The sequence below is a fragment of the Talpa occidentalis genome, unplaced genomic scaffold (assembly GCF_014898055.3).
Source record: "Talpa occidentalis isolate TD23 unplaced genomic scaffold, MPIMG_talOcc4v2.1 talOcc4.7, whole genome shotgun sequence".
Lineage (NCBI taxonomy): Eukaryota > Metazoa > Chordata > Mammalia > Eulipotyphla > Talpidae > Talpa > Talpa occidentalis.
Genome location: NW_023605083.1, coordinates 24,376,794 through 24,390,588, shown reverse-complemented (window position 1 = coordinate 24,390,588; position 13,795 = coordinate 24,376,794). Strand labels below are relative to the sequence as shown.

Here is a 13,795-nt window from a genome sequence, read left to right as displayed (position 1 = left end):
CATATGTTACTTGTCAATAAAACTTTCTTTCCCTTGATCTCACCATCATTGCTACTGTGGAGTGCAGCTATGCATGATTGCAGAGATTAATCAGAAATTGAAAGTTGTGAAGTTTTGCCACTAACAGGTGGGCAATATAATCATAAACAAGAAACTTTATTATATTCACACCAACACTATGACTATATAAGGTAGTGTTCTATGACTTTTCTATTTTTCTTAATATACTTCATTGACTATACATCAAAAAATAGGGATCAGCAACTTAAAAATAAAATTATCTGTGAATTAAAAATATTATCTTTATATAATAACTAATTTTGAACTGATTTTGCAGTATAGAATACTTGTACTAAAAATTATGACTGTGTTAAAGTCACATAACATGCATCTTTACATCCTATCTCTTTCGATTAAATATGTTCTATCTAAAATCAAAGACACTTCAAAAAATTTAAAGTTTCATTGTTTTGCTTCAGAGTCTTACACAGCTTCAAAGTTATTTTGTACACAAGGAACAAATCTATTTTGTTCTTCATATACAACCAAACCCTTTAATCTATTATCTAAATTACTTTCTAAATCTTATCTCCCACTTAACTCCCTAACCCTCTTCTCAGTTCACCTCCTGAAATAACAACCTCACCAACTCTTGAGCAATTTACCAAAGACAATATGGACATTATACCAAGGTGCTTTGGATTACATTATTCTCTCAGTCTGAATGTCCCTCTCCCTTTCTGACCCTCTAAATTCTTAATTAAATAGCACAGTCTCTACAAATCTTCTCAATTCTCCAGCTACCAGAGTTTGTTAAAAATTTCCCTGTATTCTAAAAGTTCCTTGATCAAAGTTTTATTTTAGCATTTCTTAAATTGTTTTAATTAAAAAAATTAATTCCCATCTGCCCCCCTTTTGATTTTTTAACTCCTCAAAGATAGGAATTGCATTTATCTTTGCATGCAACAACTAGCACGTAGCAAAGACTCAATCAGTGTTTGTGGACTAAGTAAAGAAATACTGTGTTATACATTCTTTTTACAACAATGACTTAAGATGCTTTATTTTAGCCAATAAGCTAAGAAGCTATTCAGCAGTGACATAGAGCTAATGCTTCTGACCAAGCTAGTATGGATGTGGAAGATGTGGCCAAGGTGACTAATCAAGTCAGATCAATGAATAAGGCTAAATCCAAATGATCTGACTACCTATATATACACCTCCTTTCACCCACCTAATCTGTATGGGCAAATGGAAAGAAAAATTATAACTACTATAGCAGTTGAGTCACATTAATGAAGAGAGGGATTTTTCATTTTATTCACTCTAAACTGTGACATATTTAACATAGGACTAGTAGGCCCTGGATTATTAGCACCATGGGCTTGTGCCAATCATTTAACTTCTCTGGGACTCATTGATAAAACAGAGCTGTTAATGTTTTGATTGTCATAAGGCTCTGGGGCCAGACAAGAATGAGATATTTTTCAATTTAAAGATCTATGAGTCTATTCATCCATCCATCCACCATTCAACCATCCATCCATCCAACCATCCGTTCATTCATGAATCCTTGAGATCGCTTAGAGCTCTAATATCTACAATTCTGTCTATGAAAATTGTGTTTAAAAAAATGTCGGATGTCCCAAACATTCAGTAAGAATTCATAGTGCATCAAAAAGAATGGCTTAAAGGGTATGCAGAATAGCAAGTAAGAAACTCATGAATACTGAAATAGGTTTCTACTGTTGGTATTTGCTTGGGTATGCCCCTTATGCTTTGTTCTTAGTGTTCTAATCTGAAAAAAGAATCAGCAGGTTGATTGACAAGTAATTTTTAAAGACCGGGAAAAAGAATAAGTCTGTCTGTAGTGAAAGCATGCCAATAATAGTGACATTTTGGTATACTTATATATTTGTTCTGTTTGCTCAGAAAAAAGGAGACAGACCATCTGAAGAAACATATAACTTTGCCATGTCAATGATAACTCCAGTCTACCTTTGTTTCTGTTGCATGGGTTGTTGTCTCATAGCCATATACTGCATGTCTTCTTGTAGACGATTAAGAGGGGAATCTGGCTTGACACGAATCCCATAGTAATGGTACTTGGAGTTTCCTCTTCATAAAAGAACAGACATTAGAGACACAAAAAGTCAGTCAAACCAATATTAATTGCATAGGTTGCCCATTTAACTTAATATTTGGAAAAATTAGGTAAATATAGCATGTTAATCTTACATACTTATGATTAACCTGTTCTAAATGCTTATATATATATATTTTTATTTCATTATATTTTTATTGAGGCAGCACTGGTTTACAACATAGCACAGGTTTCTGAGGTATAAGTTCATACCTCTTCAGATGTATGTAACCACTCCACACCCTTCACCTAGGTGCCCTAAAAAACAATCTTTCCTTATAAATTTTCACTTCTATATTAGTCAAATAGTCATTCTATTCAGTTACAGTTTATTTTCAAATTTGTATTTTAAAATATAATTCTAAAGGAGTAACTGGGGAAAATTTGGGGCCCATAAAAGTTCATTAACAGGTTAAATGTCTGCACCATGATTACAAATATATTATAAAGTGTTCTTACTAAAAAAAAAAATTCTTAATTCTACTGTCTTGTTTAAATTCTACATTTTTCTAGATCTATTTCTGCAGGAATGATGAAATAAAATAACTCTCTTGACACAATATATGATGAAACTCATTATTTGATATATTGAAACCTAGAAAGAAGCATTTAATTTATTGATTCTTAAACATGTCTTACTAGTCTCTGTTTTTATGGATTCCTATCAGGTTCGGAGGTTGAATAAGAAGTGTCACAACAAATAAGGGGATATTTCTCTGTTAAAAACAGCAATTTCTGCCTGGAATGAGAGTCACAATTTCCCCATCTTCATGAGAAAGATCGTGTTTGTTATTAGAAATCACAAAGATTTACTCTGAATGAAATTTTTAAATTCTTGCAAAAGTAATATTAAATATGTAAATTTTTGCAAAGAGAAAATAGTAGTTTTTCACAAGTCTATATATAGCAAGACATTAGTGCTCGTTCCAATTTTCTTTTCTTTAGTTTATAAAAAGAAATGCAAGAGAATGTGGATTAAATATTTTATATAAAAATAGAACAACATTTTACTTCCATGATTATATACAGTAGATGAATGCTGCATATTTAAAGACATTAAAATCATATTATTTGGATAATATTAGTTTTTTTTTTAAATGGAAGGTACATGAGTACCTACACAGTTTCAGCAAAATAAACCAGTATAAAATCTTAATGCATAAAGAGAAAGTCCTGCCACTTGCAGAGATTTGTTCTTGAGTCCAAAATCCCATGCAGAATGAGAAAAAAGCAAAATCCTTTAATACCACAACTAGTAGTGTTGTTTGGTACAAACTGGAGAATGGTAGGGAATAAAGGTAGGATGGGACGTTGGTGACATCCAGTTGACACAGACAATGACAAATATGCTATAAAGTAAAATGGTGTGTCTCTTGTGAAATCCCAAAATAGATGGAAGTGTCTAGTTTCTTTTCAGTTGGCTACAAATCAGAATTCTGGCTGGGTGGTGGGTAGGTGTTTTCACTATTCCACTGGAGATGATGAGAGAGGGTCAGCATGTTCACTGATTTCCTTTTTTTAAAACTTAATTTGGATTTGCCTTTTTAAAAATAACATGGTGATTTTATTTTTGACTTACTTCCAAAACTTTAAAAGAAGTTTGGTTTTGATTTGAATGAATTCACTATATAATTTTATTGATGAATAAATAAAGGATGCAGTTTAGTTAAAAAAAAAAAAAGAGGATCTGAGTTATTTTACCTCATGATCTATATTCATTTTCTTTCTGTTCCCTGAGTGATGAACAGAAAGTGATGCAAACAGTTTCCATGGTAGAAAAATTTTCTGGTATCTCACCTCTACCATTATCAGTTTTTCTACATTAGAGTTTTGCTGTCTTCTTAACACAGCGTTTGTTTAAACTTTCCCCAGAGGATTTCTACTTATTCTTCTAGGCACTGTTTTCCAGTCCTAATTGCAAATACTACATCCAATTTTAAAAGAAACAGGAGACATTATTGTTACATAGTGAGAGGGGGTAAAATGAACATCACAAAGTAAAAGCTGCAAAACTGCCAATATGTACTTATACAGAGTATGGATTTTGCTCATTCACATACCAGAACAACCCCAATTTTGTCCCTTTTTATTTTAAAGATGTGATTCAAGATTTGAATGGAGTCTCAAAATAAGATCCATTGAAATCTCTTTCAGTAACAAAAGCAGCACAACAATACCGCTATTAGAATGTTGAATAAAGCCCAGAGTTTCAAAATATTGGCAAGGTATGCATAACTACTGAGCCATCAGCTAGGAGATAGTAGGTTAGGTCCCCAAATAACGATTTTTATGGCTCTTGGGGAAAAAAAAAAACTGGAGAAACAAAAAGCATTTTTTGTAGTGATTGAAAGCTAGTTCTTTCAGTATGAATAGACAATCATATTCTCCAGTTTAAAATATAGTATTTTTGAAATCTAGGTAGAAGAAAACACATTTATGAGAACTGAACCTCTAACAATCTGAAAGTTGTATAATCATTTAAAATGAAACAAAGGAATAATTCACATTTGAATACATGTAAATCTCATAAATCTCTTACTACTTTTCTGTAGTAAAGTCAATTACTAAGGCGCTCTATTTTCTTAAGAATATTAAACTTCTTTACTAAATACTATGAAACTATGACTTACACTAACTACAGGGCAACCATCTAATGGTATATATTGTAGCCCCTTTATTTTTCTACTTCTAATATGGATTGCATTTTTTAAAAAAGAATTATTCCTTTATTGTAAGATTTTTATTTATTTATTTGTTTGTTTATTTATTTATTTATTTTTGCATAGAAGAACTGAGGTGTAGGCCAGAGGTGCAGAGGTGAGAGGATTCACCAGAAACAGTAGGGAGCAGAACAAGCAGATTTACTGAATACACTGCTAAGGGAAGCAGCAGAGGAGACAGCAGAGATTTGCGATGCCATGTGGGTTAGCTCCCTAGCCAGGGAGCGAACTCAGGCTGCTTCAGCGTAGAGGGCCAGAGGTCAACACTATGGTAGAGCTGAGAATTAACCGGTAGGCCATCAGTGAGGCCCTGGATTACTTTATAAATATAGATTGAGGAAATAAAAAACATCTATCTCCTTCTGCCTAGGTATTTAAAATATTTGTTACAATTTATAAAAATTATAGAAAGGCAAAAATGAATCTCCGCAGGTCTCTTTGGTCTATCATCATAACTTGATTAACAAAAACATTTATATCTATTTCCAAAGGAAGTAAACAAAGAAACTAAGAGTCTTCTTCATAGTATTGGTTTCCATGCAATGGAACTATACTGTATTTTTACTTACATGTATGCTTTCCTAATCAAGAGTTTAAAGAGGCTTATAAGAGATTAAACATGACCATGACATTTCTTAGGAACTTAAAAGCCTTTATTTTTTAAGTATGCCAAATGAGTTTGAATTGGTCTCCAGTAATGAAATGTAAACCTCAGCTGTAATTTCTTACTGTAGTAAAATAGAAGCTATTTATAAAGACATTTCAATGCAATTTTGCAAGAGTCAAGAGATATATGGTTTTCCATTAACTATGTCACTTACTTATCATCTATAAAGTGATTATTTTCAAAAGGAAAATATAGTAATATGTAGTACATTTTGAAGCTTCATATGTAAATCTTGATGTGCTAATTTCTATGTAATTTGAGATCAGCTCTTCTCAAACCTCTGCTGTTATTAAACAGTTGATGTTAAGGTTAATGCATAATTCAAGTTTGGTGGTATTCAATGAATAACTTCTTTTCCTGAGAGATTTAAAAAAAATAAGCTAATTATTTTTTCTTTATATGTTATCTGTAATCACATACTTTTTCTTAAACAATATACTGAACTGCTCTCTAGTGAAAAAGAGGGATTAGTTTATGATCTTATTTGTCGGTACTAACCTAGTTCCCAATCTCCTGGTTCGTAGCCCCATAAAAATTGACCTTATTAGTTTTCCAAAAGAAGCAGCATTGACTGGGTCCAGTTTGTGTTCCTGACAGTGTCGTAGGTAGTGGTTGTATAGAGTACTTCTGGGAAGGCTCACTCCTTCTGCTGTCTCGTAATTGTCCAACAGCCACTGGAGCTAGTATGAATAAGATAGAGTAAACACAGAGAAACCATATAATTTACCAAAATGTCTACAAGACAGTATGACACAATATACAGAAATACTCAGGAAAATTTTCATCAAGTCTTGTAAGAATATAAGTTGTTGTAAATGAGATTCCAGTGTAACCTGATTTTGAAAACTCTCAAAATCATTGTAAATAGCTAAACATCACTTATAACTTCAAAGCATGTCCATTCCTTCAAATATTCAAGCAAATGGAGAGCCATTCTAATTTTCCCTGCATTGGCAGCTATTTTAGAGACAAATACCTCTTTAGGGAATTTAAATTATCCCATTAACTGGTCACAAATATAATTTATAATTGCAATAGAACAAAATATGTTACCAAGCCTGACAGCATGGCACACAATATATTTTTAAGTTGTTGGTTTGTTACAATACACGAACAGCAGGCTGCCTATATGAGTTTTTACATTAAGGTTCTATTCATTTTTATAGAATCTAATTTACTTATCTGAAATTACCACAAGATAATATAACAATGGTATTTTCTACTGGAATAAATTCTACAGCTGAAAGAAAAAAAAATTCATTCTTCCCCAGAGGAGAGAAATTCACTAGACATTGGTAAAATACATACATACATGCATACATACATACATATACATATACATTTATACATACCAACTCACATATACATACATATTTTATATGTGATAAGGAATCATTTTAATTGTTCTACTTCAAAGCTATGTTTCTTATAATTTTGGAAAACGAAACTGGCAGTTGGTAAAGCACTATTTTCTCAGTCTTTAGTTCACACTTAAAGTTTTACATTGTCATGTGTGTTTGTTAAAAGTAATATTTCAAGTATAAAATGTACAAGATACTTTTTTAGAAAATCTTCTGTAGGTATATGTTATTGCATTTCAACATTGGCAAAATTAAATTGTTAATTTGCTATTTATTTACAAAAGAAGTACTGAAATAAATTTAAATAATTTTCTTAAGTTTTATTTTTATTGTCTCAGTGCTTGATTCTGGTCTCCCAACATGTTTGCTGATTGATTAAATACCAGTGGTTATTTCTACAAAAGCTGCAAATATTTCATATCACTTGTTTCAACCAAACTTCCATGCCATATATGAGGTGATAGCAAGTTGATATTTTATAAGCAATTCAACTTAGCTCTAGGTAGAAGCCAAAGAATTCCTTTAATGACTACCAACTATAAGTCAGACTATGTTCTAGGTATCTAGATGCAAAAATGAATGTGATCTCACTCATATCCTTCAGGAATTTATAATTAAGTTCCAAAAATAATAATAGGGACATTCAAATAAATTAGAGAATTTTCCTTCTGCTTATGTATTTTAAGATTTATGAGGAAACTTAGAATTGCCAAACCCTTAATAAGAAAATTCATTAAAAATTAGAATTATTACCTTCAGCCACAACAATGGAATTTAAGAACCATTTAATTCCATATATTCCTACATAATGCTTACATAATTAACTTTGTCATTAAAAGAATACAGATTAGAAAATACGGCTACCAAGGCTGTAAGACAGAGCAGAGTACTTTTACAAATAAAATTTACTTTTTGGGTAGGAAGATGAAGTGACCTGTGGTCCAGATATACTTATAAATACATACATTTTAACATACCTATTGCATCTCTAACTAACTATTGCATCTGTAACATTTACAACCCCTCCATAAATTTAAGAAAGACTACACAAAATAAACATTAATGTTTATTATAGAAATTTATAGGAAAAAAAATCTTTTGATATAAATTGTCTGTAACTTTACAGTCAGTGAACAAGTTTTCCAGGAATCTCACACATGATTTCTGAGTTTTCCAAATGACACACAGAAAAACTTCACTTATACATATTTATTTAGTGTAAAAGAGAGGAGGTAATCAACTTATTGAGGCTCAAAATATAAATATGACAAGTGAGGTATCAAGATGCCTCTTTAGAGTTTCTTTTTAAATTTTAAAACTTTATTGATTATGAAAGCAACTGACACAACATGACACAAAAAAATCCGGCAATACTAAGCTAGCTCACAAATTTCATCCATGTGCTTCACTAAGATGATTGGGGTTTGAAAGCATTATTTCCTCACTTGAATGGTGTTAGGGTAGAACATGTGAAACATACTGCAAAGAAGTGCTGTCTCATGTTTTGTGTACATTTATTAGAAGAGCCTCCCAGTGGATTATTAATATATTAATAATATTGAAATATATTATTATATATGTAGAAATTAAGATTGGGAATAAAAAGCAAATTCTAGGGGGCTTCCCTGGTGTTGCAAGGGGTTAAATCTCACACTATGAAGCTATCCGCAACTACTGCAGTAGAGTTCGATCCCAGGCTAGGGAGCAAACCCACATGGTGCAGCAGACCTCTCCTGTTTTGACTGCTGCTCCCCTCAGCAGTGTGTTTCAGTTGATCTGCCTGTTCTGCTCCCCACTCTGTCTCTGGTGAATTCTCTCATGACCCCCCTGCACTTCTGGCCTACACCCCAGCTCTTGTATGAATAAACAAATCTTTAAAAATAAAAAGTAAGCAAAAAAAATTTGGAAAGGCAAACAAAATATAGTAGTTAAAAAACAGTAATATTTTATGACTGACTAGTAAAGTACCCTATCCACAGGCAAGAAACACACATATATAAATTAAAATTGCCAAAGATATGTTTGTATACATATCTATATAGATTCATATCGTAATGCATATTGTCAAATCTGTAATAATAAGATTTAGCAAAGAAATCAACAAAAAAAATCAATTGTTCTTCCCTTTGCCAATGAACAGAACAAGTACCTATATAAGAAATGTTAGCTTAATGGGTATTTTGCTTCAGAATTTGTAAAATAATATTAACTTTACAACCAAAGATTACAAATAATAAAAATAGATTTAGTATAAAATGCTTTCAGTAAATTCTAACAGAAATAAGAACAATATGTTTAATTGGATATAAACAGAATATATAAACCATGTTAACTTTTTACTATTCTTAAAATATTAATTATTTAAACAGACAAATGTCCAAAACCAAGAGTTTCCTAATTCCTCATCACCAAAACAAATGTCTTACAGATAAAAAAAATTATAAAAGAATCTGAAAAGGTAAATCCAATAATAAAATATTTGAACGGTACTATCATCAACTGCCTTTTATAAAAGTGAAAATTTGTGCAAATATTAGGGATTGATATAAATATATCAAAGTCCAAAGTTATCTTACATGTATAAAAGAGTTAATCGGGCCAGTCTTAATCAAAGAAAACTTTTCAGAGAAATAGCAAGATAATTACATAAAAAGATAACTTTAAATACTCAGAAGCCTAAATGATATTATTCAAGCCCCAAATGAATAACTTAGAGAAAATGAAACTTTTATTTGATTGGCTATGTGGTCCTCTGAAACGGATAAACAAGTCAAATAATCTGCACTGACTGTTCTGCAAAATGATTGGTCTTTTACATAGCTTTATGTTCTTAAAGATTTTTCTTCATTTTTAGACCAGTTTTTAAAAAGGAGTGTATTTGTATACATATGTGTACATATGTGTATATGTTTACATTTAGAGCTTCACACACACACAAACATATATAATAATCGCTAGCTGGTTTGAAAAATTCCATAAGAGGGGGTTTCCTAGTGACTATAATTTTGAGAATAGCAAAGCTACATTTTGTTCCTTGCCCATTGTCTGCAGGATAAGGAACTTTTACTCCTTGCCAGAAACCTGGAGATCCTTTGAAAGAGCAGGAGGAGGTTAAGCGGAGTAAAAATCCCTGAGGATGGAGGTAGCTGGGCCAGTGCCACGACTGTTCCAGCTAGGAAGCTTGCCAATGTCTGTACCAACTAGAGCAATGCTCCTAGAAATTTACAGCACAAATGGAAATTGATTTAGGATCTACCAGGTATGATATTGAGATTTAGCTGGGCATTTTAATCTGCATTCTATATGTCACTTTTAACCATCAAGTTTTAACGCAGTGATGAAATTTTAAATCAGACATTTGAGTCTAAAACATAGTATAAGAAAGGATTAATTATATTGTAAGAGTTGGTGATTAAGTGTAACCTAAAGGCTTATACTCCATGTGCTGAGAGATGTTAATGCTTCATATAAGATGAACTTTTTCTTCAGTTTTGCCTTTAATAAAGTATATTTGAATAGAATTCAATAAGTTAACATTTAGTAATTTAGAACAAACTTTCTTTTACTCTTTCAAAAAAGGTTTCATAAACTATTTGCTTATATAAAATTATGATCTTAAAAGTCCATAAAATACCATAGAAACATTTAACCTGATTTATCTTTAAAACCTGATTATTCTATTAATGAAAGAACATAAATTCATCTAAGGATAGAAACCAAGAAAATTGTATCTTTCAACATTTGCATTTAATCTATATTAATCAGGATAGATTAAAGAAGATGAACAGTTCCAATTTTCCCCAAAGGGAAATACTGGTTGACAAATTAAAAAAAATACAATTCCCAATTAACATTTATTGCAACATTTGGCATTTTTCCCCCCAGATGGATTATTTTTCATTAAGACTCATTTTAAGTTCAATGCCCTAATAATATGCATTTTGACAGCTCTCATTTCTGCACAATATATATTTACAATACAGCAAAAGCAAGGTTGAGTATAAAAGTTTTCCTCTAAGCTGAATATATTTTAAGTGCTAAAACCAGCAAAAGTCGTGAAACAATAATTTGCTAGATTGTGAAAGGCATATAACATTAAGGGACTACAGCTTTTCACATAGTTTAAATGGAATTTTTAAAAAATGCACAAGCTGAAGAACATTATGTGAAAACTGGGAACAATTAAAAGACACTTCAGCATTCAAATTTACAATCTAAAATATCCCAAACTGGATACAATGTAACTATTAGAAGCCAATTTATATGAATCACAACAGAAAAGGAGTATAAAATAAACAAGTCTGCAATGAAGAGAATTAAGATATTCTTATTTGATTTAGGCTAACTATACAGCATTTATCCTTAGCATCTTCACAGACAAAAAATTTAGAAATAAAAATATTTAAGTAAAACTATTAATAGACTGAATTCCAAAAAGCTAAATAAGAAGTTCACTCTAAAATATAAGCAGATGAATGACATTTTCCTTGGCTATAATTTTTTTGTAATTTGGAGATTTTTTAAAAAGCTTGGAGATTAAAAGAAAACTCTACATTTATTTTTTTTAAATAGACGGCATTTTTTTAAAGACTTATTTTATTTATACAAGAGCTAGGGTACAGGCAAGAGGCACAGGAGGATGAGAGGATTCACCAGAGAAAGAGCAGGGAGCAGAATAGGCAGATGGACGAAAGCACTGCTGAGGGAATCAGCGGGCAAGATAGGAGAGGTCTGCCGTGCCATGTGGGTATCTCCCTGGCCAGCTGGGAATTGAACCTGTGCTGCAGAGGTTGTGGACAGCTTCACAGCGCTGTGCTCAACCTGCTGCACCACTAGGGAGGCCCCCCAAAAAATCTACATTTAAACTGAGGTATTCTCATGGAGAAATGATAGGGCAATCATGTATTATTTCACTAAAATAGTATTCAGGGAAAAGAACACATTCTAGCAACAATGTTGACAAGCTGAAAATTTGAAACATGCTTAATAATGAAAGAATGCATTGATGAGATCCCAAATAAACATACACATTGGCAAGGGTACTTAGAATGCTGAAGGTTTGTTCCGTTCTATTACTTGTTTCTTATGTTCATTAATTTAGCAAAAATTTAGTAGCAGTTACTAAGTACCAGGCACCGTTCTAGAAAACAGTGTTGGTCTGGTGGACAAAAAATAAATCCTTGCTCTCTTGGAACTTACACTTCTTTATAAATATTTACTGTCTGTCTATGAGCTGCTATTACTGAAAAAAAAAAAAATCATTGTGTTAATATTGTCAACAGACCGAAACATGGAAAAATGTACTCAGTCACAGATGGGGCACTACATAAGACATAAATAGCCAAGTCAATGATGTATATGCATTTGAACCTGGGTTATAATAGAATGATTTAAAAAAGAGCAGCAATTCCATGTACTCTTAATAATATACTTAAAATAACATACTTTAAAAGGCATACAAACTTAAAACTCCACTCCATCTAATGTGCAGAAAGCTTTGAAAAAATATCAATCAAATTGGATTCCACTGAGAAGGGACTACACATTTGATTTGATGCTAGTTTTCTGAATGACTGAATAATCAACTGTATAAAGATAAAACAGGAAGTGTTTTATACCATATCCCAAAATGAATGAAAACAGACTTTGTATAAAAATCATGATTAAAATTCCTCTTTAGAAAACTAGTAAATAGGAAACCCATATTATGGATAAATTATCTTATTTACCCGAGAAATCAATCCTTTGTAAAAACCAGTAACAGGAAATTATCATGATAAATTTGAATTCATGTCCATTTCAAATGATTCTTCAAACTTCAAATAATTCTATATCTTATCCTATATACCAAGGGACAAAGGTAACTTACAGCTTATTAACACTGAAATTATTAACAATCTTTTTTAAAAAGCTTCTCTACTAAAATTTTCCTACCCAAATGAGTATCTCTAATTAGGCTAACAAAATTTAAAATACTCTTAGCAGGTGTTTTTCAACTAGACTGCAATAGCATATTCTAGTTGACTGGATAAATCTAACAAGAATTAGGAATAGCCCGAACTTTTAAAGGACAAAAAGAAAACAGGATTTTCTTATGCATTCAGGGAAAAATGAAATCTTCTGACTGGTGAGCAGAGACACTCATCTTTCTTTATTGTTTAAACACTACATACAGAACCATTACTAGTTATTATATGCTTTTAAATGAATCAAACATTAACTCAAAAAGTATAATAAAAACAAATCTGGGTACCTAGAGGAAGATTATCACTGCATCTACAGCATTTAAATCCACTCTTTCTAGAAACTGAAATACTCTGGCAGTAGTAAACAGTAGGAATTACTTGCCATATTATACAATTAAACAAAGATGAAACCATGAGTAACATTTATCTGTTACTGATTTAGCTTAATTCACATGTTCCTTAACATTAAATGTTATTTCAGGACTCCTACAGGGGAAAAATAATTTTTAAAAATCCCAACATATTTGAAATATTTCAAATAAATCAACTAAAAATAAAACATAAAAAATATTCATGAAAATACGAATTTAAATGGGTACTACAAGTTAAAATTAAACATATCACAGATTTTACTAAACCATGTACCTCAACTGAAAACAAAATGTGAGGGGCCTCCCTGGTGGCACAAGGGGTTAAGCACAGCACCTATGAAGCAATTCGAAGCCTCTGTAGCATGAGTTCGATTCCTGGCCGGCCAGGGAGTAACCCACATGGCACAGCAGTCCTCTCCTGCCTCACCCACTGCTCCCCTCAGCAGTGTATTTCAGTCAGTCTGCCTGTTCTGCTCCCCACTCTGTCTCTGGAGAATCCTCTCACCCCCTGCATCTCTGGCCAGTACTCCAGCTCTTGTATGCGTAAATAAATATTTTTTTTTTTAA

General features: G+C 31.9%; 1 protein-coding gene across 23 annotated transcripts in view; it reads right to left on the bottom strand.

Annotated features, from left to right (window-relative positions):
* The window catches only part of RFX3 (regulatory factor X3), a 275,282-nt gene that overhangs the window by 66,374 nt on the left and 195,113 nt on the right, over positions 1 to 13,795 (bottom strand). For all 23 annotated transcript variants that reach the window (XM_037491495.2, XM_037491502.2, XM_037491503.2 and 20 more), the window contains 2 exons: positions 6,029 to 6,210; positions 1,999 to 2,118 (listed from right to left, as the gene is read on the bottom strand). In XM_037491495.2, the coding sequence (XP_037347392.1) occupies positions 1,999 to 2,118; positions 6,029 to 6,210 (302 nt within the window). The remainder of the gene's footprint in view (positions 1 to 1,998; positions 2,119 to 6,028; positions 6,211 to 13,795) is intronic.